The sequence below is a fragment of the Diachasmimorpha longicaudata genome, chromosome 6 (assembly GCF_034640455.1).
Source record: "Diachasmimorpha longicaudata isolate KC_UGA_2023 chromosome 6, iyDiaLong2, whole genome shotgun sequence".
NCBI classification, from domain to species: Eukaryota; Metazoa; Arthropoda; class Insecta; order Hymenoptera; family Braconidae; genus Diachasmimorpha; species Diachasmimorpha longicaudata.
In genome coordinates, this window is record NC_087230.1 from 8214430 (window position 1) to 8238749 (window position 24320).

The window sequence follows — 24320 nt, forward strand, 5'->3', positions numbered from 1 at the left end:
TACATCTTCTCACATTGATAAACATCGATGAAAAAAAAAAAAACATCTCTGATTCTGAAGCGAAAAAGGGTGATAATAGCTGATACATATTTATGCTTGACAAAGCGCTAATTTAACTGCATCAAAGAGACAATTAATCTGTTTCGAAATAAATATCTCTTGAATTATATCCGTAAACTACTGTCATTGATTCTACAGAGAATCATTAAAACAATACGAAATAAATCAATAAAAATAATAATATAGAACCCGACACGATTGACGAGGTGTACAAATTCAGTCTTACTCATCGCATACAAGTAATTGCAACAATTTTTGTATCCAGCGAATGACCTTACTTAAACATGAATAAACAAACAATATAAAATTCTACTATAACTCTCAAAATTACGTCAGACTTTTAATTTCCACTTTATTCTCCATTAGATCCTCTCCCCCATCCCTTACACCCACCTACCATCCACCCACCCACCCCCCACCTCCACCCCCTCTTTCCCCTTCCACCCACCTCCCGATAGTTGTGCTCAATCGCCATTGATATGATTGAGAGTATCAACAGAAAATGATAATAATGACAGTCAGATGAGGAAAATAAAAAATGATAAAATCAGGGTGAAGTGGATTGTCTGGGTGTCAATGCCAAGTGAAATGCATCTGGTGGTACAGCAACGCATCCTGGCATGAGTTTACTCTTCACATCCTCAACCGCATGAATATCAAAACGCGAGAGTAATGCAGTGACAATGACAAATGCAAATCCTTGAACGAGTTTCTGGCCGACGCAGGTTCTCTTTCCCGTTGAAAATGGAACGAAATGTTCAGGTCGTGTGACTCGAGGTTTATTATCAATCATCTTAATGAATCTCTCGGGCTTGAATTGACGCGAGTCCGGTCCCCAATACGCCTCACCAAGATTCATTTCAAAATTATTGATGAATATTACTGTGTCCTTGCTGACAGGATAACCAGCAATATGAGTGTCAACAGTGGCAACATGAGGGACTATTGGAGAACTCGACATTCTCAGTGTTTCCCAGATAACGGCATCCGTGTAGGGCATGTCTTGTCGATCATCCAAAGCAACTAGACCATCAGAATGCTCCGATTTGGCGAGGGTCGTGTCGCACTCCTCCTGAATTTTTTTCTGCACGTCAGGATGTACCGTTGTCTGCGCCAAAATCATCATGACTAGGTTGCCGATGGCCGAGTGTCCCCCGAGGAAGTCCTCCAGCTCGAAGAGAATGTGATCCCACGATAGATCGGTCTCGGGGCTCTCCAGGTGCAGCAACAGGGCGTCAGTGAAATCCCTGGGAATGCCGTTGACAGTGTCCAGGCTGGCACGACGATGATCGATGATTCGGCGGAGAATGAAGCCCCGAATGGTGCTGGCATAGCCACCGAGTCGACTCAGGACGTTGGAGTAGAAGGGCTTCAGCCAGGGAAGAAAATCAACTGCGTAGCCCTGATTGATGTCCCAGAATATTTCGTCGAAGGACTGAACAATCCGACGAAATTCTTCATCAGTATTTTCAAATCGTGTTGAACACATGTACCTGGTGAACATGTTCGCCACTGACTGAAGGAGAAGGGGCTTCAGTGGCTTAACACCACTCAGAACCCCTTCGGCCTCGGGTTGTTTCAATGTCGAAAGTAAATCTGATGTCTCGAGTGCAGCTATTCTCGATAATTCCTCCTGTTGAAAACTACCACCGCGGGGTGAACAGAAGCTCCTCGCGAGTGAACGTCTCGTACGCTGAACCTCCGACCAATCGCATAATGCCAGAGCTGAAATTCATAAAAATAATGTCAATAATTATTCCATCCCATGGAATAATAATCCCACTTTCCTTGGGAATTCACATGATCGAGAGCCAGGAAGCTGACTACTTAGCTTTCTGATCTCGTTTTATAGAAAATAAGAGTATTCTGCACGGTTGCGTGAGTAGTGATCTTGTTTATTGCACCAACGCTTGAGTAAGGCAGATGGGTTTCATTCCGAGAAGCGGTTAATTTGAATACCAAGACAGACTGCTTCCTGCTCCCGGTATTACGAGTTATCCCACTAGACCCGATTTCCAATTAACTGCGCATCAAAAAAACTGTTTTTTGTTATTTTTTTTCACTCATTTTCCATATCCTCCGGCAACAACATGTTTTCCAAATGGCAAATCGACCCTGAGCTTTTGCTGCTCGACACTGCGTGCAACCGGAAGACTTGGCAACTTCATTTATCGCGACTACAATAGACCAGTTATCGGACTGTTGGAGAAATGATGCCATAAATTATACATCGCGTCATTCCGTTGAGTGAAATGGAAAATAAATTCAATCTGTCTTTGGGAATGACTTCACCCTAGCACCGGATAAAAAAACATTTTCCCCCAATTATCAATCGTACATACAACATGATAGACCTACAATTATTCCTGTCGCCGCCGAAGAGTGCGTGGAACCTCAGGAAATCCGGGCGACCACCGAAATCATTTCCCTTTGATATAAGTACTTCTCTGAGCAGAGTGTAGCTACTGACAACCACACACTTGGCTACTCCAAGCTGAATCTCGTAAATATCTCCATACTCCTTGGCAAGCTTGGTGAATGCTGCGAAAGGGCCCTCAGGACCTCCGAGAAGATGGAGACTACCGATAACAGGTAGACTCTTCGGTCCCTTGAGATTTTTCTTCTTTTTATCCCCGACTTCTGGGAATGGGGATAACCATTGGATACCTCCTTTCTTCGACAATATAAAAATCATTAGGCAGGTCAGGAGAATATACCACAGGACCATTGTTGCCATTATTTTGTCGATAAAATGCACCAGAACGAAATTACTTTTTTTTGTACAGATAAATGTATCCAATTGCACCAGTCACTGATGAAAAATCTTCACTCCAGATATTGTCACAGTTTTGATAATTGACACACTCACTTGACACCTTCGGTAAAGCTGACGATTAAATTGAATTGAATTTAATCAGCAGTGGAGAGTGGAGAAGAAAAAAACCAGAAAATGTCAACTTCAGTGAACCGTTGCGCCGTTTGCAGTGTTAAGAATGAAGTGGGTGTGAAAAAAGACCATCAAGAAAATGAGAACAGAAGGTAAACCAATAAAAAAGGGAATGGAAGTGGAAGTAGGGAACGCGGGCGACTCACGCCTGTGAAGGGATTGGCGATGGTGGTTGTTCAAAGCCCGCGCGCGTAAGTGCTACCTTACTACTGAATGAACGACTCGATCGCGGTGCCGTGGCTCTTATAGTTGGTGCCGGCGAGCCCTCGTCGTGGCTGTGGCCGGTCCTCGTCCATTTCTTTCGTCGCACGCCACGAACCCCTGGCAACTCCCGACGAGCCGCAAAGCCATTCTCAATCCTCTCCTCTTGACTCATATAACCAGCACAGGTAGCATCCTAAACATGTAATCAACGGTAGGACTAGCTCACGAGGTCATGGTTCCTCATTTTAAAAACGTCTGGCATATTCATAATTGGAAACCAGTCTCCGCTGATCGTCCAGGCCCTTTGGCAAATCCTAAGGAAAAAAATAAATCACGGAGAAATAAACGTTCGTCACTTCAGGGTCGGGGACTTTATTTTTAGGACAAAATTGTAATCCTTTTTTACCGGGTGGTAATTACCTGAGCATCATCGGTTTTATTTTTATCATTTTTATTTTGATACGCAGCCAGGGTAATGGGCTACTGAATGGGCTGCCAGATTTGTGCCTCCAGTTTTGTCTCTTCATTTTTTGTATGTTATATATTTGGGCTATAAATTTACTCGCTCCATCCCGCCTTCCACGTATCCTTCGGACGATGCAATAGTTGGACACGAGACGGCAACGGGGAACACTGTGCCATGGCTCAGTCCCTGAAAATCACGAAAAGAAAACTTGGAAAAAATTATCTAAAAACGCAGCGAGCACCAGAAATTATTCAATTTCTTTGGTCATTGTCCTGAAATTTCGTTCCTTCCGAAAGCAAGAATAAAAAAAATACTTCGCAGAAGAGGAACATGAAAAATATGAAAATGGAATTGTCCAAGTGTCATACCCATGACATTTCGCAGTAATTTCATGTCAGCACAAGACACCACTTGGACCTCCACCACTTCCTCCATACGACGTTCAACTTGTGAGTGAGACGGGATTTTTATTGTCCATGGTGGAATTCAGGATTTTATGGGTGAATTAAAACCTAGAGAATTCTTATAGTGACCCATAAATTTCCCCCTATAAATTTACCTTCTATAAATCACGGGATCATATTACATTGGCGATTCTGTAATCTCATGTGCCGGTCGCATGTGGGCCCACGTGCACGTGCGTCCCTCGAAAGAAATTGGATCGTGAATGGAGATTACTGGTGTAGCTCATTGCATTTCAGCACTCTTCTACATTAGTTTCGTCTTTTAACTGTCTTTTCCCATAACTAGGGCTAAAATTAGCGTATGACATTTATCATTGTTCCTCTCTTCGTCATTTTCCATGTACCCCGACGTGTGAAATTTGACGCTTTTCAGGTGAGACAGAACAACATGCTGATATCAGCTTTCATTCCGATAAAAATCGTCATCACAGACACCTGATTTTTTCGCAAAAATTTAAAAAAAACTTTGGACAAAGTAAAATACCATTGGCAGAATTCATAAAGATTTAATAATTTAAATATTCTCGAAATTACCGATACATTTTGATAATTCTAGAGCTGTTATATGTCTTATTCTGCAGCTTATCATTCCAGGACAATGAAAATGTTGATGTCAACTGGAATTTTGGACAAAAATCGCCAGTACAGACACCTGACTTCCTCGTATATTGGCTGGGACCTTTGATTTTCACCGATCGTTGCCGGGATTCACACGAATTTCGCAAACGCGAGACGAATTATTGATACGTAGTCGCATCGTTATTCGCATATTGTACAAATCATATACCAGGTAAGCACGTACATAGTGCCTCCATAACACTCTCGAATTTTCTTTCTTATTCCATTTCACGAAGAGGATCCAACGCGTAAATGATCGACAAGACATTGACACCCGCTGCAAGCGCAGCAAATACTCCGCTCGATGAAAAAAAAAAAAAAAGGAACACGTGTACAAACTCAAATTGACAAGAAAAAATTCACTTATGCTCCATCAATTTCGCTTTTAACCCGATACCTTCATAACACAATCCGGAATATCAAATCAACTGAAAACGAAATGAACGAAAAAATGGAGGAAAAAATAATGCCCAGTGATGCATAAGCAGTTAAATTCAAGCCCACGGTTGAATCGCGTAACACGTATTTACGGAACCTCTTGGTTGTAAATATATTCTGTCCCTTGGGCTGGTGCGCTTTAAAATTCAGTCGTTATCGAGGAGAGAGGTGCAAGTAAAGAGATGTACCTATAAGGAAGAGTCAGTCAAGTTCAGGGACTTCCAGTTTCTCAAGCGGGCTGTCCACATCGCCCTCTTCCTCAGTTAAGTCCCACCGAAGAAACCTTGAGATAATATTGAGGGGAAGGGCAAAGGGACACTAGAAGAGGGGAAAAAAAAAATCATGTATGGATGAGACATAGATAATTGACGGTGAAATTGTCAGAATTTGATGAAAGTCCTCGAGGAAAATAATATATCAGAGCAGTCGGAGGAGAGAAAATTGATGGGAGATGGATGAAAGGGAACTCAGAAGAAAGATACTTAAAAGAGATAAAATGACAGGAATAAATTAGGGATTGGAACGAAGGTGCAGCTGCACAACCAAAAACTCATTGGCTCGTTTCCTTCTTTTTTTCTTTTCCTGAAACATGCTCTCAAAATCCGGGTACTCATTTCGATGGTAAGTCTTCAAGGATCACGATATTTTTGTTTTTATTTTAAATGATAATGTCGATTTATTTTCAATCTGTTATTTTTCGTCTCTCCAACCATCATCTTCTCGTGCCTTGACGCAATTGGATGCTTACGTATTCGTTGTACGTACATCAAACCCCCTCTGAGTACACGCACCGAGAGTTGTATTTCATGCCGGTTTTCGTTTATTAACGCCCATCGTTTTTTACCTCCCACCATATAGCCAAAAATACCTTTTTCATGGTCATGGCCAAATATCTTGAGTACAAGTGCGCAAGGGAATGTCGTCGTGAGGGAAAGAAGAACCATCGAACAACAACCATCGCAGTTGTTGTTTACTCATTTTCGTTTTTACGTTGTTGGGAAAAAAATGTTAACTTCTTGGCTGTTGGTCAGTTATTGTCAGGATAGTGATACTAAATTTGTGTTACAGATTAGCTGGTTATTACCCCTCCCTTTGGTCACGTTAGCCATCAACCAGGAATTTTTTTAATTCAACTGCAATTTCAAAAATAACTTAAATCAAATTCTATCATTTTTACCGTAACTCGGAGCATTTGATTTGAATACATAATTAGGGATAACAACGAACAGGAAAAATTTCATATCATTTCTTTATCTATACAATTTAGGTATCACTTTAGATATTTTTTCAGACTTCTTCGCCATCTTTCAAAATTATTATGATGTCGATTTATCCTGGTGCGGTACGACCAGTGGAGTGTAAACGAAAGATATCATTGAATACTAAATATTCAATCTCAAAATTCCCTGAATGTCCAGTTACCTGAAAATTCAAGAATATATTCCCTGACATTTGTGACAATTCTCATTGTGTCTCCCGAAAGGTGAAAAACCCGGAGAAATCTCCCCAGGAACTGAGATCAGAAAAAATAAAACACAAATCTCCATCTCTCAGCTCGTAACATTGACTATAAATAAAATATTAGATGGGACTTTTGATAGAAGTGACCACTGGGCATCCACGTAAAGAGGTAATAATGCATGGATTTGTGTTCACTGTATGCATAATGGAATAACGGTGCGAGGTAATATGTAGTATACGCGTTTCACTTAAATGTGTGAAAAAAATAAATCATTCCTCTTAGGAACACGGGCTACTCTTCTGAATGTCTCAGGAGGGGACAGTATATAACCGGTAGGTTGTCCCGAGCCCCTCCTCAGTTGGCCGAAAACCTATTAGGATACTTCATCGACATAGTTATCATTCCATAACACATTTGGCATTAAAATCTCCCGGAGTTTATTGCATAATGTTCATCGTTGTACTTGCGAAATAGTTATTTTCGCGGTGTCTTTTGGTGGTGTTGAATCGTTAATCCTTCGAGGACTAAACACTTTGAGATGATAAACTGGTGGAAAATATTGCTGACAATTATTTTTCCGGTGTTCATCTACCTCGTGTTCTTCTGCAGAATTCATTGGGTCAGGGTGAGTGCAGACTTATCGAAGTGGTATAAATTTTATTGAGATTGGGGGGCTTTTTAACTAGTACTGTCGTTCGATAAATATTAATTATTAACTGGGGAGTAATTGTCGATAGGTCAGACGACTTGTTCACAACTAAATCTTTCAATGAGTAGAGGGTGAGGTCATGTGAGCTAGATTCAGGATTAAAAAATATTGCTAATGGAATTGATAATAACTACAGCTAGTTTTTTAATTGCAAATAAGTCCTATCTGTGGGTACCTTCGATTGAAGAAATAAATTCTGCCAACTAGCACTTAGACTCGAAGAAGAAGGCGTACTACGCTAGAGTGAAACTCCGAAATATTCAAGATTCAAATCCAGTTTATCCAAATGGATGGTTCGCTATTCTGGATAGTCATGAATTAAAAAAGGAGGGGGTGAAGCACGTGACTGCGTTAGGCGAAACCTTTGCTGTTTACAGGTACGCATCATTGCCCCCAAATGGCGCCAGTACCAAACCAATTGAAAAAAAAATCCTATTCCTGATTTTTTACTCAAATAAAAATCAGGATTATTTTTTCAAGGATTTTTATTCGCGTAGGTCTACTGACAACTACCTGCTTTCTTCCCAACAGAACGAAAAATGGGGATGTTCACATCCTAGACGCCTACTGTCCGCACCTAGGTGCGAACATGGCTGAGGGTGGCAAAGTAATTGGCAACTGCCTCCAGTGTCCCTTCCACGGCTGGAGTTTTCGCCCGACCGGGGAGTGCAACAACGTGCCATATTCTGACAGGAGTAAGTGTTCAACAAATGCCTACAAGTTTTTCCCTATTGATACGTGAACCATGAAATTACAGTACCATCTAATGCCAGAGTTAGAGCGTGGAAATCTCTCGAAGTTAATAATCTCATTTTTGTGTGGTACCACGCCGAGAAGGAAGACCCACAGTGGTTTCCCCAGCCCATAACACAACTCGCGAATAACAGCTACTGGTGCCAGGGAAGAAACGAGTATATAATTAACTCTCATATACAGGTGAGAGGTGAAAAAGTCCCTGAACTTTAATTTCTCTCAATTTTTCCAATAATAGAAAATTCTTCCCAGGAAGTTCCTGAGAATGGGGCAGACTGGGCCCACTTGACGGCTCTCCATGGACCAGGAATGTTCCTCGACTCGTATTTACCGGGATTATCTCGACACTCGTGGACTGACACCGATTGGAAACCTCGCCCTGATCACCTCCCCCAGGAAACACCTGCACGACCTCACGAAGCTTTCGCAGCGCTGTCTCACACCCTGATACTCTTCAATAAATTCTCACTGATGCATCTTCGAATAATCGCTGAACAGATCGGTCCTGGTTACGTGGAACTCACGATGAACACGGGCTTCGGTAAAATATTCATCATTCAAACAGTTACACCAGTGGAGCCGTTCCAGATACGGGTAACTCATTCAGTCTATTCTACCCCTTGGAATGCACTCTTCGGAAAAATCATATTCCTGGGCGAGTGTTTCATGTTTGAGAGAGATGTGCACGTTTGGAATCACAAGGTATTCCTCAAGAATCCACTTCTACTCCCGGAGGAAAAGAAAATAAAAGCTTTCAGGAAGTGGTACAAACAATTCTATTCAGCGAATAGTCCGACGTATCACTCCATAAAATCCCTCGAGTGGTGACTCACTGTGATATAAAGTAAATTCAAGTATGTGTAGATTTTTTACTAATTCTGTTGTATGCACACACCATGACAATGAAATTATAATTTTTTATTCCAGTGTATAATCACCCAATTATCGCTCTAAAAATTATTTATTCACTCAATTATGTACCGAGCGAAAATACATTGTGTAGTTAATTTTCCGTTCGGCAGAGATTCTATCAATTAAGGCATTATCATCGATACAATCGAGATTATTATATTACAATTCTTTTAATCGTACGAAGACGTCGTTGATCTTCGTGTGAAGCACTTGAGCTCCGCGGATGTCCCAGGAGGGGACCCCGCTATATCAACGGCGAGATGTTCCAAACTCGTGCTCAGTTCTACAACATTAATTAATTAGAGTTAATCACTACGTATCGGAAGTATTACCATTGACATGATAACCTGGTGGCAAATATTGGCGGCATGCATTCTTTCCGTATTCATTTATTTGGGATTTTTTTGGGAAATGAAGCGGGTCGTGGTGAGTACATGGAAGCAACTACCGAAGTGGTTTTTATTATTCTGATATTGCGCATGAATCGATTGATCAAGTTACCGATGATTCGTCGCATGAAATAGCACGTAAACCCGGTGACCAAGGCGAAGTGCATGAGAGCAAAACTTCGAAATGTTCAAGACTCGAATCCAGTTTATCCCAACGGATGGTACGGGATTCTTCACAGTCATGAAGTTGAAGAGGAACAGGTGAAAAACGTAAATGCGATAGGGGAGACCTTCGCTGTTTATAGGTATTTCCTACCACACATATACAAAAATTCACTAAATACCTTCTCCTAGAAAATTATAATCGAAATTCATTCATTACATAGTTCTATTAAGATTTTGTGTAAAATTTCCTCGGTTCAAATTTTCCAATTTTTTCATTTGATTTTCTCGACGACAAGGAAACAATTCTCTCTGGAAATTGATCAAAACTTGTTTCCGAGGTCTAAGGATCAGAACAGCGAACAATAAATTTTTTTTCTATTGTTTTTTAACAATACAATTGCCGGAAAATTTTCGGCGTTCTTCTGGTAGTGTAATTATTGGGGAAAAATGCCCACAGGACGCGGGAGGGACACGTTCATGTGATAGACGCATATTGTCCTCACCTTGGAGCTAACATGGCTGAGGGAGGAAGAGTAGTTGACAATTGTCTCCTGTGTCCCTTTCACGACTGGAGTTTTGGTCCAGACGGGCGTTGCAACAACATTCCATATACCGACAACAGTAAGAGTTTGATTTGCGGTCGACTTTCCTGAATTTACCCTTTCATCATTAATTTGTAAGTCATGAATTTACAGTACCCCCAAATGCCAAAGTCAGAGCGTGGAAATCTCTCGAGGTGAATAATATTATTTTCGTGTGGTACCACGCCGAAATGGAAGGTCCCGAGTGGTATCCCCAGCCAATAGCGCAAATTGCGGACAAGAGTTACTGGTGTCAAGGCAGGAACGAGTACATAATCTGCTCTCAAATCCAGGTGTGAAGTTTATCGTGAAAAAAAAAATTATTTGCCATGTGCCTGCACTTGTCTTTCACGGGAGACCCCATCAGCCATTTATTCGTTATTATATTATTTTTTTGAAGAATTAAGAGAGATAAATACGTGAATGGGAAAAACTTAGGGCATTTTATCTCACCCATGAACACCTGCACAGAAAGCGCGAACACCTGGACTGATAATAAAATTCACTTGATCTCTATCCAAATTAATCAGCATGGGATAATCACATTTGAGTTTGAATTCCTTCTATAATTATTAGTGGGTTAATGTGGAAAATCAGAGGAAACAGTATTTATTGAAGCTTAATTGAAACTAGAAATAAAATTGAAAATGTGGGAATAAAAAAAATTCTTGAGATAATTTCTTTGATGAATTGATAAAAATTGATATTCCCCTCAGGAAGTTCCAGAGAATGGATCAGACTCCACTCATTTAAGCTACCTCCACGGTCCAGGAATGTTCTTCCCAGGTTTATCTCACCACACATGGTCCGACACCAACTGGCAGCCTCGACCCACCCACCTCCCGGAGGGTTCGCCGGCGCGACCCCATCAGGCTTCCCTAGCCCTGACCCACGTGTTAAAGGTCTTCGGAAAATTTCCCATCCTAAAAGTTCGTGTAACAGCAGAGCAAATAGGTCCTGCCTACGTCGAACTCACCGTACGAACATGCATCGGTAAAATGTTTATTATAGAAACAGTAACGCCAATCGAGCCATTTGTCCTTAAAATAACTCACTCCCTTTACGCTGCCCCCCTGCACGCCCTTTACGCTAAAATCGTTTTCTTAGGCCAATGCCTCATGTTTGAAAGGGATAACATAGTGTGGAGCCACAAAGAGTTCCTTAAGAACCCCGTATACACTCCCGAGGATAAAAGAATAAAAGCGTTCAGGCAGTGGTATAAACAATTTTATTCCCCGAATAGTCCGACTTATCAGTCTATCAAATCTTTAGACTGGTAATAACGTAATACTCACGATAAGAATAAGACATCTTCAACGTATCATAAGACCATCGAGTGATGTTCCTCAACGTGTACATGTCATGTCTTGAGAGATGCAAAATAAAATTATTCAATTCATAAATTTAAAATGTTGTGATTTCACGCTTCCTAAGCCAGTGTTTCAGGCTCAAGGTAGATAATTGTAGAATGGGCAGAAGAATAAAAAAATTCAGGCAGTGGTATAAACAATTTTATTCTCCAAAATGTCCAACTTATCAGTCCATCAAATCCCTCGAGTGATAATAACATAATAGCTCTCACAGGAATAATACATTTTCAACGTGTGATTTATACGACGAGTAATACTCACCAACTTGTATATGCTATAGCATTTGTGGGGTAGAATGGACCGGCCTTAATAACTTGAGAAAATGACAAAAATGATCCATTTTACTCCTCCCCTCTACAATTATTATTTTTCATAGCGAATATATCTCCACCGACTCAATTTATCCCCTTCCAATCATTCATAGAATCAATCACTCCTAACTTCATCCTCCTTTGGTCCTGTCATCGGTCGCTACTTTTATTTATCAAAACATTAGTACGTTCTCGTGCTGCCAACGTAAACGCGGTTGTAACGTACACGTGCGTACGTATAAATTATCACAGTATACGCTTTGCTCTACAGATTACCATACATTCTCCCCTCATATCTCATATCTTTGTGATTTAGCTGTCAAATTGGCCTGTCGCGATTTGTCGCGGATAGCAGTACCGTTCAATTAAAAAATTATGTTCAATTTATTAGAATTAATCACGTTGGAAAAATTGTATAAATATATTCTATAGAATGTTCTGCGAATTGGCTGGAATCTGCATGTCCTAGAGAAAAAATCTATACATTCTTCCGGACGTCATGAATTCACTGTAGAATAAAGTTTTTATAGCTGCGTATAGAGCGTAATTTTTTACGCAGCGACGACACAAGATCTGTCGGTTGAATAACAATAGAAATATCTCGTCCAACAGCCCTCAATCGTTCAGCTGCACCGCCATCGAATATATTCAACGGTCGACCATTAATCTCCGTGAGTGTCCAGGTCGTATTGGAGCCAGCAGGGGCTGTGGGATCTGTTGCGTCAGCGAGTGGTGATAATCCAAGATTCAAAGCAACACCCGAAACCCCGGATACCTCGTTGCCATTAACTTCGAGGCCAAAATCGTCACTATCGGTTCGTTTGGTCAAGGTCATTGCTTGGGCATACGGTAGACGACGGACAATCACCTCAACCTGTTGGAATTATAATGAGTTTCTAAGGATTAATTTGATAGCAGCCTTGACCGCAGGAGGAATTCCCCATTTCATCGTTCACTTTGTAAATCGATAAAATTTCATTTCCGCAAACTAGAGAATTTCTCACGTTACTGTGAACATTTGTTACGTTAACCCGTTGGAGTGAGGAATACTTACACGTGGCGTGGTCATTCCCTTCATAATGTCACGAATTGTCGCCGCATTTGGTGGCGTAATACCCGCAACACTGATCACCATATCTCCTACGTGGAGAACGTTGTAGAGAAATGGATGTTCTTTTTGTTTCCAGCCAGCAACCCTGTCCATCAAAAGTTGAGATTGATTTTCATATGAGAAATACTACGAATTCCATTAAAATTCTTTAAATTGATATCAACATCCGTGTACAAATTATCTCATCTTATCTTAAAAATTTTAAATATGTGTGATAAGTTCCTGTAAAATAAAATCAAAGACTCAGAATGCACTGAATATAGTCCTCACCAGATGGATCCAAAGCTATCAACAAAGGCTATGCTGTCTTTACAGTCCCTCCTCCCCAATTGCAGTCTGACCCCAGCCCGATGACTCATCTCTCGTTTCAGCTGATAGATCTGTTGCTCCCGGAGTGTGAGCTGTCTGGGAATATTCGCTGCCCCTGATCTCGTTTCACCACCAGCCCTGGCACTCGTTGCAGGCGCTTGTCGTATATTTTCAGTAGCTGACGCACTTCGAGCATTCTCTCGATTTTCCGAAGGCCCCGAGCTCCTGTACTCCATCAGCGCTGCATACCTATCATTCGACGGCTCCTGAGTAACCACAGGCTCCCTGGTGACTGTCCTCGTTGAATCACCAGGTACAGCGTACGAGGAGGCCATGAAAATGCTCTCATATCCCGATTCCCCAGGGTCAGCAGCAGGAATAACTCTGGGACTCGGAGTTGGCGGTGTGGTCCTCTGAGTTTGCGCCTGCACAGGCCTTCTTCGATCTTCAATCGTGATGTCCTCAAATGTGAAAACCATTGGATGTGGTTCAACAACTGCTTCCAACTACAAAAACAGAAAAAATTATGATAATCATGAACGAATATTGTAAAAAAAGTTTTTAAATTATTTGAATTATATCCGTTACTGTATGCAATCCAAGGACAATTACCCAGGTATTTTTACCCCATGCAATACGTACCTCCAACCCAGGGCTGGATGTGCTGGGTCCACTGGAGGGTGTACCCGGTGGAGTTTGAACAGTTCCTTCCGATCCAGATGGCAATGGTGGTGGTGGCAGTGGACTAGTTGGATCCCTCGTGGCTATTCTCTCAGGACCTCTCGAATAAACATTCTCCTTTGGTCTCAGTATCTTCATATCCGTTAATTTCCTCGTCACCAGTTGCACCCAATCTAGCATTCCCTGGTAAGTGGGTGCAGCCAGTCTCAGTACCCTGTCGTCATTAAAATTAACGCAAAATTCGTAGTCGTGCCTGGATGTGGCACAAAGTGTGGGGGAAATGTGCTGAATACCACGCAGTGAGTTTGCCCAGAGGGGTGAGTGGGTTGTCGCCTGTTTTTGGTCACTGAAACCCTCGAGCCTGGGCTCAGTGTCATCGTGAACACAGAATGCAACCCAGAAACGACTGGTCTCCTTGTCAGTCTTGTCGGTTCTTCTCAGCCAGCCATTTTTGTATATCTCACGAAATTGCACGGACACATCGCTCGAAGATGCCTGCGCTGGCTCCATGTCGCTGTCACGACGATTATCACTGGGTCTTGCCAATTCCGTTAATAAACGCACGGCCTGCAGCATCTTCAACTTCCTGGACGGTTTTTATCTCGGTTGGACGGCCTTTTTACGGTGAACCGAAGTCTCATTATTTGACTTATTAGATAATTTTGTTTATTTTATGTTGTAGAATACACAATACATTCAATTGTTCATTAACGTAGAATCTGAAACAAATAGTTATATTATTGAGGCTTCATAACTGGTGCAGTATTATGATTATGAAATGATGGCTGTGAGCACAAAGGAAAGTAATTGTGTATTCCGACAGATTTCTAAATGAATTTTCTCTCTTATTTCTTAACCTTTCGAAAGCATCTACAAGCACCTCGTGATAGCTTCAAGTAGAAACTGTGGGCCATTAACGACTATCCCTCCCTATTTAAGTATTCACTAATTATCAAACTGCTGACAATCGTCTACTCTCATGCCCAGTCATTACCTCATTTTGACGGAAAAATAATTCTTATCACAATAGGGAAGCAGAGTCTACAGTATCTCTCAAATTACTCACTGTGAATTTCTCCCTCGTTGAGACATCAGAGGAATAATTAACACTCATTAATCCTACAATTTTTATCCTAAGACCAGTATATTAATAGTACGCGGTTGAATAAAAAATTCAACGTTTCTACCATATTGACTTGTCCCTAAACTACCGTTTCGTTGAGAGAAAAAAATCGTAAAATTACTGTATCAAGTATAATTGACCTCAATTGACGTAGACAATTGAAGGATAGTTGAATGCAGCAATATCAATTATTGCATTTCAGGAAAAAATGTTAAGTTTCAATTTGTCAGGGAAAATTTAAACGCTAGACTGGAATTTGATGGCAGTATTTGAAGTATTTATGACAACGGTGCAGCACTGAAGCTCATTGCGGATTTTTGAAGACAAGGAATGCACCTATTGATAATGAAGGGATCTACAATTTTCCATGTTTTAACATTACTTTATTGTCTCAATAAAAAATATTGATAATTAATTTCTATACACGTTTGACTCTGTCATCGACAGATTGTAATTCAGATATTTTTTTCAATTTTTTCTCGAACCGGGAAATAGCCTTCTCTCGAGTGACAGCATCTCCAACGTGATTCAGGTAACTCCCCACTACTTTTTTCCTCAACTTTTTGAGGGAAATGTCGTCTTTATCTCCAATAATTTCTAAAATACTCGATTTCCAATCGAATTTCCCAGTCTCAGGAGTTACAGATGATTGTTCAGGGACTGCTACAGACTCTGTCGTCTTCTTCTTAGGACTGGGCTCCTCATTTTGACCCTCAGAGGCATTTCCTTCATCCAACTGACGTTTTTTAGCTTTCTTCTTTTTTTTTCCATTGGCCATCTCATCATTCCCATTCTCTGAAGTGTTTTCTTTCCCCTTTGCCGAATCCCCATTATCCCTACATATATTTTCATTAAAGTCATTCTCCACTACCTGAGCCTCCTTCTGATCTACTTTCTCAGGGACAATGTTTTCGGTTTTTTCAACACTTTTTGTTATCTCAGATTTGCTTTCCGTCGTCCCCTTGAATGCACTCTCCATTTTCTCCCAGCAACTGTCAACAACATTCATATTGAGTCTGTACCCCACAGCATTCTTCACGAAATTCAGGAATTTTGCCTTCTTCCTGGGAATATTCTCGTGTCTCGATATGGACTGCAGGAATGATTTCTCCTCTCGGGATAAATTTGTGGAGTTTGTCAGAACATTTTGCACGACGTTTATCCACTCTTGTTGCTTACGCTCACCTTTGTTCGCCGATGGTTTGGCTTTGTAATCCTTTCCTCCATACCTTTCAGCTTCGGTTATACATTTTGTATGAGCTACGTATTCATCACCACTGTAAATGTAAATTTAGTTTAATTCATAATCTACATTTTTGGTTAAAAAAAATATAATACAATACTCTAAGATTTTTCACTACTATGATTTATCATGAAAAATTGTGTAATAATGATCTTCTCAGCATTCTTGATCAACAAACTTACATAAAATCTTTGAAACAATCCACACAAGTCAACGAGACTGCATTCCGGCACTGGAACTGATAATGTTTTGCGACTTTTGGTTTCTGCAACGAGTCACCACAATTGTTGCACGTAAATACCACCATTATTGCGTTCGAAGGGACGTCAATAATTAGTGTAATCTCCTAATAACCGCAAAAAACAATATTTGTTTGGAGTTCGAGCAGCCCCACGTGTTTTCACTCTCGTCACTCGTCTAGCATTCGCTATTCCAGCTGATCCCGATTCTGAAGCCTCAAAGTAGATGGCGCGAGTTGGGCATTCCACCTCACAAGGTCAAATGCCAATAGTCAATATGGCCGCCGTCAGTGCTGGGTTTTAATGCTCTAGTGAAACGTCACCGGTTGCCAATTTTGACAATTCAAGTTAAATTATTAAGTGTCTCAGTTCTGCAAATTAATTTCGAAATGTCATGTCTACATAATTAACGTAAAATCCCAGAAATACCGCACCTTCAAGCCTATGAATCGGTGAGTAATAGTGAATTATTCAACGGCAAGCCCTCAACACCAAATGTTCACCAAGGAAACCCAACAACAACGTCCTTGTGGAATGATGAAACATACATGTCACTGTGGTACATCGATACCAAAGTTTGATATTCCTGTTCTGTAATTTTACCAGGGTGCTCCGCCTCGATGTCCTTGATTGACGTACAGTGACGTGAGTAATGTCCACCATGGTGAACCTACGTCAAGACAGTCCAGAGCTAGCGAATTGGACTCAGGAGGCGAAAAAGGACATCAGAAAGATCGCGTCGATGGATTTGATTAAGCGACTTCATCCTATGCTCTCCCAAGGCCTCAACGCTCACAAGGACAAGAAAATCAGAGAGGCTTATGTTTTGCTGACTAGATACCTTTACATTGTCGATCAACTCCAGAAGAGGAAATTGGACATACAGCAGAAGAAAGAACTAAATGCAACAGCACAGGTAGAATTGTTGTGAATTAACGTTGTATTAAATTGTAGTCGATGGCTCATATTGTACTCCGGATAACCCGAGTTGTTGTTGATATCCAAGTGCGGTGATTAGTCGATTGTTTTGTTTCTATCAAACTGACACAGATATCCTTAATGATCAAAGGCAGCCATTGCATTTCCCTTTCCATCAAGAGACAATCATTCACTTCCTTTCAATGAAAGCAGATTATTTTTGAAGAATTTTCAACAATTCATTTCAATTTGTAGATTAATCAAGCAAGGGAACTACAAGAGGCCATAATTAGAACAGTAAATGCAAGCATTCCATCATCGAATAGCATTCCCACAAACTCCCTGTCGAATTCCACCAACACCAGAAATTTAAACAAGAATGACTCAGCCGACAAACACGACGACGATCCCCTGAACTTGCCAGAGATTCCCGACGATGATCCTGTATCTGAAAAAGTAGTCGACGATTTCATTTCATGCACCGAACTATTCCCGATAATTCAGACCGGAAAACGCTACCTGATCATAGACACAAGATCTGTTGATGATTATCAACGATCCAGAATCAAGTCTGACAAGTGCATCAACATCCCCAACTCTGAGATAGCCTTCGGTAAAACTGCAAAGAAGTTCGAAATTTACCTGCAGTCCACCAGCCCAAATCAACTAAAACTGTACAGCGAACGAAGTCAGAAGTACATCGATATGATAATTCTGATGGACTGGGATACGACTCGATTGACCTTGAAATCCACCAGCCATGTTTCTATAATGAAGGAGATACTCACTAAATGGGACCCCTGTGTGACCCTCAGCAAGCACCTAATCCTCCACGGTGGCTTCTCCGAGTGGTTGACCGTCTACCCAACCCTCACCACCAATCCTCGAGTGCTGAAGCCCACTTCCATGGATGACAGCCTCGACGAAATTCTAAATGATGTTAAATATCCAGACTGGGTGACCCAGGAGGGCTCGAAATCCATCATAAATTATACATCGAAGAATAATAATAATGACGTATCAAAACGAGGACTGGATATTCCTGGGCTGCATGCCAAAGTAAACGACTCTGTGCTCAATAAACGACAATCCCATTTGAAAAAATCCACAACGAACTACTCATCGTACGAGGACGAGGATGTCGACATGGAACGCCTCTCAGGAGAAATTGACAAACTCAGCATGGAGAAGGAGAAAATATCGAGACCTGTCATCGATAGAAGCAGTAAACCAACAACACTGACTCCCAATCCCCTTCTCGAACAGATGAATTCACTGCTCACTAAGATTATTAGTGATCTCAAGGATCAGGAAAAACTGGAGCGACAATCATTACAATTGGAGTCCAATATTTTAGCCATGCTCACGAAGAACAACAATGATAACTCTGATGATGTTGATGACTTGGAATCGATGTATGAACAAAAAAATACTGTACAGCAAACGATTTATGCAACTGTCAAGAGTAAGGAGGGAAAGGAGGCTGAGTTAGCCAGGATTAGCGAAAATTTGACGTGGAATGGTGAAAATAAACAGCACATGTTGTTGGACAGTACTTTGGGAAATACGAAGATACGCCTGCAGGGACTTGTGAGACAGAGGAGAGATGTGCAACAGTAATTGTCATATTTTATCGATTCAATAATCGTCAAGTTGTTATTTTTTCCCACTAATCCTAACAAATATTAATTTCTCCAGGAAAATTGACGAGGCCGAAAAGAGAAGACGAGAAGAGGCGAATCGTAAAGGTTCCCCGAGACACGATGATACTCTGACGGTATACAAAGAACCTCTGAAGACCGAGGGACCTACAAGCAATTCAGGGTTGAAACGATCCCTGTCTAGTCCCAATCTAGCCAAGGTGAAGAGCCTAGATCACTTGAAATTCAGTAGTCCTAGAGGTTTACTGAACGTAGAATCGATTTTGATTTATTTTTCTAGATGGAAGATAGAAAGGTGCCCATGATTGACAGATCCTCAAAGCCCCATCCTGTACGTAGAAACCTGAGAGAAGCAAATAACAACATATCCGGAACCTCCTGGAAGGACTCCTTCAAACGAATGGATCCCGTCTACCGCGATGGCGTAAGCACTATCCAATTTTTATTTAATTTTAGTATAAGTACATTTGGGTGGGGGGAAATATGCTCTTAGAAGACAATCTGAATAAGACGAGAATATGAAACGTGAGTGCATCTAGTGACGTTGAGATCTAACTTCATTAAAGGATTAGGGTTCAGTCACGTTTACAAAAGTATGGTAGTCGTTCATACCAGCGAGAAATATCGCTGGCTAATCTTGGGTGAATCACAACAACTATCGGAAAACAATAATTCATATTTTATTTGGCATTGTTCATCTCGTACACGTGGTTCCTTCAATTTCACTGTTAATCCCTGTCTCCTTGAGGTATGTTTGAATTACCTCAGAGTAAACAGAATTTTTTTATTTACTTTATTTAATGATTCATGGAGATACGGAAATTTACATAAAATTTCCAATATGGCACTCCGTAGATTATCAATTAGTTAATACTCGATACGGTTATTCACTTCTGATGGACATCAACAGTAGAAGTATTTTTGGACGGTTTTGTTTTTTTATTTATCAAAGTAGGAAGTGAAATTTTCGTGTAGTAAATAGGCATTTCTCCATTTTTTGATGCATAGTAGCAAAAATATCGATAGGCAATCAGAGCTGAATCACACCGACTAAAGAGAAACAATAATTTATATTTTATCCGGAGTTGTTTATCTCGTGCGAGTGCTTCGTTTCCCCATTTTCGTGTTTAATCCCAATCTCCTTCACAAATGTTTGAATTATTTCCGCATTCATGGAATTTTTTATATTTCTATTTAATGACTCGTCAAGATAAGGAAATTTACATAAAATTTTCGATATTTCACGATGCGCAGTAAGAATTGTCTATTAATTTTTTTATTTGAATACTTGTTACACTCTCTCATAACTAAAATATGATGCAATTAAGGGATTAAATTAAAAAGGTACTAGCACGAACTTTCTGATATTTCACTCAGCTGAACAAATCGAAGCAAACCTCACATGGAACAGCAACTATCGATAAACAATAATTCATATTCTATCGGGAATTTTTTATCTCGTGCACGTGTTTTGATTCGCCAATTTCACCTTTAATCCTCATCGCCTTGACGTAGGTTTGAATTACTTCAGCCCCACTCGATCTACAGCTGCACCCAATTGTATACACTCCTACTTTTTCCACGTCTCTCACGAATCAAAAAGGCCTTATCAATGATCAAAGTATAGACCTTGATCGTTTAATCACGTGACGTTTCACTTTATGGTAGATAATTTTGTTATCACGTGTCAGTCGTTGCTTACTTCCCAACGAATTCGGATCAAAATTTTAAAGAGTCATCATCCGCTAACATTTTTCAAATTATAAATTATATAAAAAATAAACGGAATATTTAGTGCTGCTATAAAATTAATCAGTAAACAACTAAAAGTACTTGCGACAATTGCACGACTCCAATTTGATCTTTAACGAATATGGTACAATTAAAATTGTTCAACATAGTTGACAACTGTTATCCAGTAAGTAATTCAACTCGTCATCTTCTCAATATCGCTAATCATTGATGCTATTATCGAATCTTGAGATATGTGAGTTTATTTACCCGAAATCAGGTCGGCAGATAAAATTAACGAAACATTAAGGTAGTTGATATAATTCCGACCTTGTCGTGTTATCAGTCTCCCCACAGATAGTAATGTTTCATCTTAACTCGTAGTAACAGTTTGAGGTTTGAAAATGTTCTATCAACAGTTACGTCAACATTCCACCCAATATCAAAATCCTGTTCCTCTATTTTAGTCCATCAATGGAGTGATTGGAACGGAAACAAATGCACTTTTTACCGTAAATTATATTTTATCGTCAATATATGTCAGGATCACGCATATAGGCACTTATCTGGAGCATATAGACGACATATGCACGTGTGTACGGCAACATGAAGTTACTATGTGGCTTCGTAAATCCAATTTTAACAAAAATGCCCAGCAGTGGTTTACACGATATCATCCGACCGTTCATCTACTGTGAACGTACAATTGTCTTCGGTAGTGACACCATCGCGAAGTAAACTCAGTCAATGTTGAGAGTATCGAATCAGCGATTTTATCAGCGCATTGCAGATTAAGAAAAAAATGTGAATTCCGTGATTGTAATGGATGAGAGAATAATCAAATCTTTTGTTATAAAATATTGCTGTAAACGATGGTCTATTTCCCGAAGAGAGGGCAAATCGTGACGGCTTTTGACGTAACTACAGGGTAGTAGAACTACACTCTCTGTTTATTTATTCATTATCATCTTAATGAAGAGAAGAAAATTAGAAATGGTGTATCTACGTAGAAAATTTGTGCCTTTCTATATAGTGAGTTATTTCAAGAAGGTGCGGAAATCCAAGAAATTCAGTTATTTAATGGAGCTCAATCCTTTCGATAAATTGTTAACCAAATTTTGTGCGAAATATTCGGAAATTACGACTTTATTTTAATTATGAAGAGTAAAATCCATCGAAGTCTCTGGTCAGTTATTTTTTTAACGACAGTTACTTGATAACCAGCGCATATTGTATATTCAGAGTGCTCAGAACCATAAAATATTTATTACAAATACCTGACAACGATGATAATCTTCGTTTCAAGCATAATATTTTTGTGCATTTTTAAAATTACCTTTAAAATTTTTTCTAGATATTAATCTTCATTTCTACCTCGAAATATTAATTTCCTCATAACACTCGGTAACTTTGGAACAGCGATATTAATTATAAAACATACTAAATTGCCAATTCAGCACCGGCTGACTTACCTAGAAAGTTCTTATGCCCTTTGACAGCCATTTTCAATTTATTCAAATTTTCATTTTCACATTTGCAGTTGTGGATATCCTAGCTTACAGTTTATTCATTATTCACTTAACAAATTCATTATTTATCTTTATTATGTTTACATTCGTCGTAAGGGTTGAGCTACTTTACGAGAAAATACCTAAAAAGGAACCATTATTCGATAGTCGAGATCTATTTTATTAAGAATATTGTATTTTTACAGCCTCCTGGAATCACTGGACTCAAAAATTTGGGAAACTCGTGCTACATGAACAGCATTATTCAGTGCCTGAGTAACACAGCTTACTTAGCCAAATATTTTATTGATAATGGATACCAAGATGACTTGAATACAAAGAGTGATAATGAAACTCGTGGGCAAATTGCCGAGGAGTTCGCGCAAGTGATTAAAGCGCTGTGGAGAGGACAGTACAAGAGCATTGCCCCCAGAGACCTGAAGGTAAATATTGCATCATACCAGTGTTTTTTTCGTCACCCGCATGTGGTACAGTGATTAATTTCGTTATCATTGGGGACAGGACACGATTGGACAATTTAGGTTTCAATTCGACAGCTGTGAACAGCAGGATTCACATGAATTTCTCACGTTCCTCCTCGAGTGGATGCATAATGACCTGAGAAAAGATGGGAAGATGAGGATTGATGGGCCCCTGAGTGCTGCTGAGAAGGAGTGGGAGAAGGCACTTAAAGGACAATACTCCATCATTTCTAGGCTCTTTATGGGACAATTGAGATCAACAATTTGTTGCATAACTTGTTCTGGGAAGAGCATCACTTATGAAACTTTCACTAGTCTGTCGATATCCTTGCCAGAGGCTAATCGCTGCAGTTTGGATGTGAGTAAACATTAAAATCACACTCACTTACTGAAAAATCATCATGTTGTTGCCTGTAACGAATTATCTTTCGAAGGTTATCTGTGATGTCTTTGCATCATCATAATCGAAAATATATCAGTTACATTGAGTTGTGCAGCCGTGTAATTCGTAAAAATTATGATTGTATTTATTTCTTCTGTCAACAGGAATGTATAAAGCACTTCTTGAGTGGACAAAAAATCACAGGATGGAACTGCCCCCACTGTAAAACAGCTCGTGAAGCAACAAAAAAATTTGATTTCGTTAAATTAGCTCCAATAATGGTGATTCATTTGAATCGATTTGCTGGTACAGAGGTTGGATTGGAGAAGAAAAATACTTCTGTTGTTTTTCCCCTAATTGATCTCAATCTGAAGCAGTACCTCGTCATAGATCCCGACTCTAACACGTTAAATCATCCCCACAGCTACAGTTATAATCTCTATGGGCTTTCAAATCATTATGGCACCATGGGCGGGGGGCACTACACTGCCTTCTGCAAAAGTTCATCACTCAACAAGTAAGATATTCATCGAATGATACGTTCGTTTGCGTCTGAGTGAGGTGGATTTTGTTTTTAATGATAATACAATTTTTTTTCCAGATGGTACAAGTACGATGATCACTCTGTCTCGGAAATCAGCGAGCAGAATGTCAGATCCCAGAATTCTTATGCCTATCTGCTCTTCTACACATCACTCCCTTACGAATCTTACACATACATAGATGAGAGCTCGTAATTTTTTTTTCAAAAGATTTTTAATCTGTCTGTCGATGTCTCGATAACGATTGATCAACGATATGAGTCATTGCTTTGTGAGGCACTCAAATATGAGATTGTACTTGTGTGTGTACACTGTAAATATGTAAATATTCATTTTAAGGTATCTATTGAAAATTATAGTCAGTTGTTAAACGAAAATCATAATTACTGAGAAAAATTGCCTTTCGAGAATTATGCAATTTAATAAAATGCTTTATATTAATAAATTGACGAGTAATATATCACGAATTGGAAGATTTTTTTATCAGCCCTGACACAGAAGAATAAATGATGGAGGAACCGTTTTGAAAATATTCCTTGAT

General features: G+C 39.9%; 6 protein-coding genes across 9 annotated transcripts; 3 read left to right on the forward strand and 3 right to left on the reverse strand.

The window, feature by feature from the left end:
- Nucleotides 1–503: 503 nt before the first annotated feature.
- On the reverse strand, nt 504–3215 carry LOC135164008 (cytochrome P450 307a1-like). The gene is made up of 2 exons (XM_064123957.1): nt 2419–3215; nt 504–1785 (listed from the first exon to the last, which is right to left on the reverse strand). The coding sequence occupies exons 1-2, from the start codon at nt 2795–2797 to the stop codon at nt 608–610; spliced, it is 1557 nt and encodes a 518-aa protein (XP_063980027.1). The 5' UTR covers nt 2798–3215; the 3' UTR covers nt 504–607.
- A 644-nt stretch (nt 3216–3859) lies between these two features.
- On the forward strand, nt 3860–9150 carry LOC135164009 (cholesterol 7-desaturase nvd-like). 3 transcript variants are annotated; one of them, XM_064123960.1, is made up of 7 exons: nt 3860–4126; nt 4736–4931; nt 4996–5818; nt 7576–7745; nt 7900–8063; nt 8126–8304; nt 8374–8972. In XM_064123960.1, the coding sequence occupies exons 3-7, from the start codon at nt 5816–5818 to the stop codon at nt 8947–8949; spliced, it is 1092 nt and encodes a 363-aa protein (XP_063980030.1). In that variant the 5' UTR covers nt 3860–4126; nt 4736–4931; nt 4996–5815; the 3' UTR covers nt 8950–8972. The 3 variants fall into 3 exon arrangements, with proteins under 3 accessions (XP_063980030.1, XP_063980029.1, XP_063980028.1); XM_064123959.1 differs by having other exon boundaries at nt 4736–5818; XM_064123958.1 differs by lacking the exons at nt 3860–4126; nt 4736–4931; nt 4996–5818 and adding exons at nt 6951–7284; nt 9049–9150 and having other exon boundaries at nt 8374–8975.
- A 180-nt stretch (nt 9151–9330) lies between these two features.
- LOC135164011 (cholesterol 7-desaturase nvd-like) lies at nt 9331–11550 on the forward strand. The gene is made up of 5 exons (XM_064123962.1): nt 9331–9459; nt 9558–9727; nt 10045–10208; nt 10283–10461; nt 10885–11550. The coding sequence occupies exons 1-5, from the start codon at nt 9373–9375 to the stop codon at nt 11446–11448; spliced, it is 1164 nt and encodes a 387-aa protein (XP_063980032.1). The 5' UTR covers nt 9331–9372; the 3' UTR covers nt 11449–11550.
- Nucleotides 11551–11663: 113 nt separating this feature from the next.
- On the reverse strand, nt 11664–15310 carry LOC135164006 (uncharacterized). 2 transcript variants are annotated; one of them, XM_064123954.1, is made up of 5 exons: nt 15017–15310; nt 13912–14669; nt 13231–13775; nt 12904–13045; nt 11664–12723 (listed from the first exon to the last, which is right to left on the reverse strand). In XM_064123954.1, exons 2-5 carry the CDS (start codon nt 14524–14526, stop codon nt 12355–12357), a joined length of 1671 nt encoding a protein of 556 aa, XP_063980024.1. In that variant the 5' UTR covers nt 14527–14669; nt 15017–15310; the 3' UTR covers nt 11664–12354. The 2 variants fall into 2 exon arrangements, with proteins under 2 accessions (XP_063980024.1, XP_063980025.1); XM_064123955.1 differs by lacking the exon at nt 15017–15310 and adding an exon at nt 14808–14951.
- A 124-nt stretch (nt 15311–15434) lies between these two features.
- LOC135164012 (cell growth-regulating nucleolar protein) lies at nt 15435–16832 on the reverse strand. The gene is made up of 2 exons (XM_064123963.1): nt 16499–16832; nt 15435–16350 (listed from the first exon to the last, which is right to left on the reverse strand). The coding sequence occupies exons 1-2, from the start codon at nt 16621–16623 to the stop codon at nt 15492–15494; spliced, it is 984 nt and encodes a 327-aa protein (XP_063980033.1). The 5' UTR covers nt 16624–16832; the 3' UTR covers nt 15435–15491.
- A 23-nt stretch (nt 16833–16855) lies between these two features.
- LOC135164001 (ubiquitin carboxyl-terminal hydrolase 8-like) lies at nt 16856–24246 on the forward strand. The gene is made up of 9 exons (XM_064123941.1): nt 16856–17007; nt 17162–17471; nt 17729–19089; nt 19172–19334; nt 19415–19558; nt 22580–22816; nt 22896–23213; nt 23402–23754; nt 23839–24246. The coding sequence occupies exons 2-9, from the start codon at nt 17208–17210 to the stop codon at nt 23972–23974; spliced, it is 2976 nt and encodes a 991-aa protein (XP_063980011.1). The 5' UTR covers nt 16856–17007; nt 17162–17207; the 3' UTR covers nt 23975–24246.
- The last annotated feature ends 74 nt before the right edge of the window (nt 24247–24320 follow it).

Excerpts from the sequence above, each read along its gene's own strand:
- LOC135164008 (XM_064123957.1), bottom strand. The coding sequence starts at position 2,797 with ATGGCAACAATGGTCCTGTGGTATATTCTCCTGACCTGCCTAATGATT. Across the intron at positions 1,786-2,418 it reads CGGCGGCGACAGGAATAATT|CTCTGGCATTATGCGATTGG; the intron begins GTAGGTCTATCA and ends TATGAATTTCAG.
- LOC135164009 (XM_064123958.1), top strand. The coding sequence starts at position 7,198 with ATGATAAACTGGTGGAAAATATTGCTGACAATTATTTTTCCGGTGTTC. Across the intron at positions 7,285-7,575 it reads GCAGAATTCATTGGGTCAGG|CACTTAGACTCGAAGAAGAA; the intron begins GTGAGTGCAGAC and ends TCTGCCAACTAG. Across the intron at positions 7,746-7,899 it reads GAAACCTTTGCTGTTTACAG|AACGAAAAATGGGGATGTTC; the intron begins GTACGCATCATT and ends TCTTCCCAACAG.
- LOC135164011 (XM_064123962.1), top strand. The coding sequence starts at position 9,373 with ATGATAACCTGGTGGCAAATATTGGCGGCATGCATTCTTTCCGTATTC. Across the intron at positions 9,728-10,044 it reads GAGACCTTCGCTGTTTATAG|GACGCGGGAGGGACACGTTC; the intron begins GTATTTCCTACC and ends AAATGCCCACAG. Across the intron at positions 10,462-10,884 it reads TAATCTGCTCTCAAATCCAG|GAAGTTCCAGAGAATGGATC; the intron begins GTGTGAAGTTTA and ends TATTCCCCTCAG.
- LOC135164006 (XM_064123954.1), bottom strand. The coding sequence starts at position 14,526 with ATGCTGCAGGCCGTGCGTTTATTAACGGAATTGGCAAGACCCAGTGAT. Across the intron at positions 13,776-13,911 it reads CATCCAGCCCTGGGTTGGAG|TTGGAAGCAGTTGTTGAACC; the intron begins GTACGTATTGCA and ends CTGTTTTTGTAG. Across the intron at positions 13,046-13,230 it reads GATAGCTTTGGATCCATCTG|GGTTGCTGGCTGGAAACAAA; the intron begins GTGAGGACTATA and ends TTTGATGGACAG.
- LOC135164012 (XM_064123963.1), bottom strand. The coding sequence starts at position 16,623 with ATGGTGGTATTTACGTGCAACAATTGTGGTGACTCGTTGCAGAAACCA. Across the intron at positions 16,351-16,498 it reads GATTGTTTCAAAGATTTTAT|TGGTGATGAATACGTAGCTC; the intron begins GTAAGTTTGTTG and ends TTACATTTACAG.
- LOC135164001 (XM_064123941.1), top strand. The coding sequence starts at position 17,208 with ATGTCCACCATGGTGAACCTACGTCAAGACAGTCCAGAGCTAGCGAAT. Across the intron at positions 23,214-23,401 it reads CTAATCGCTGCAGTTTGGAT|GAATGTATAAAGCACTTCTT; the intron begins GTGAGTAAACAT and ends TTCTGTCAACAG. Across the intron at positions 23,755-23,838 it reads AAAAGTTCATCACTCAACAA|ATGGTACAAGTACGATGATC; the intron begins GTAAGATATTCA and ends TTTTTTTTCCAG.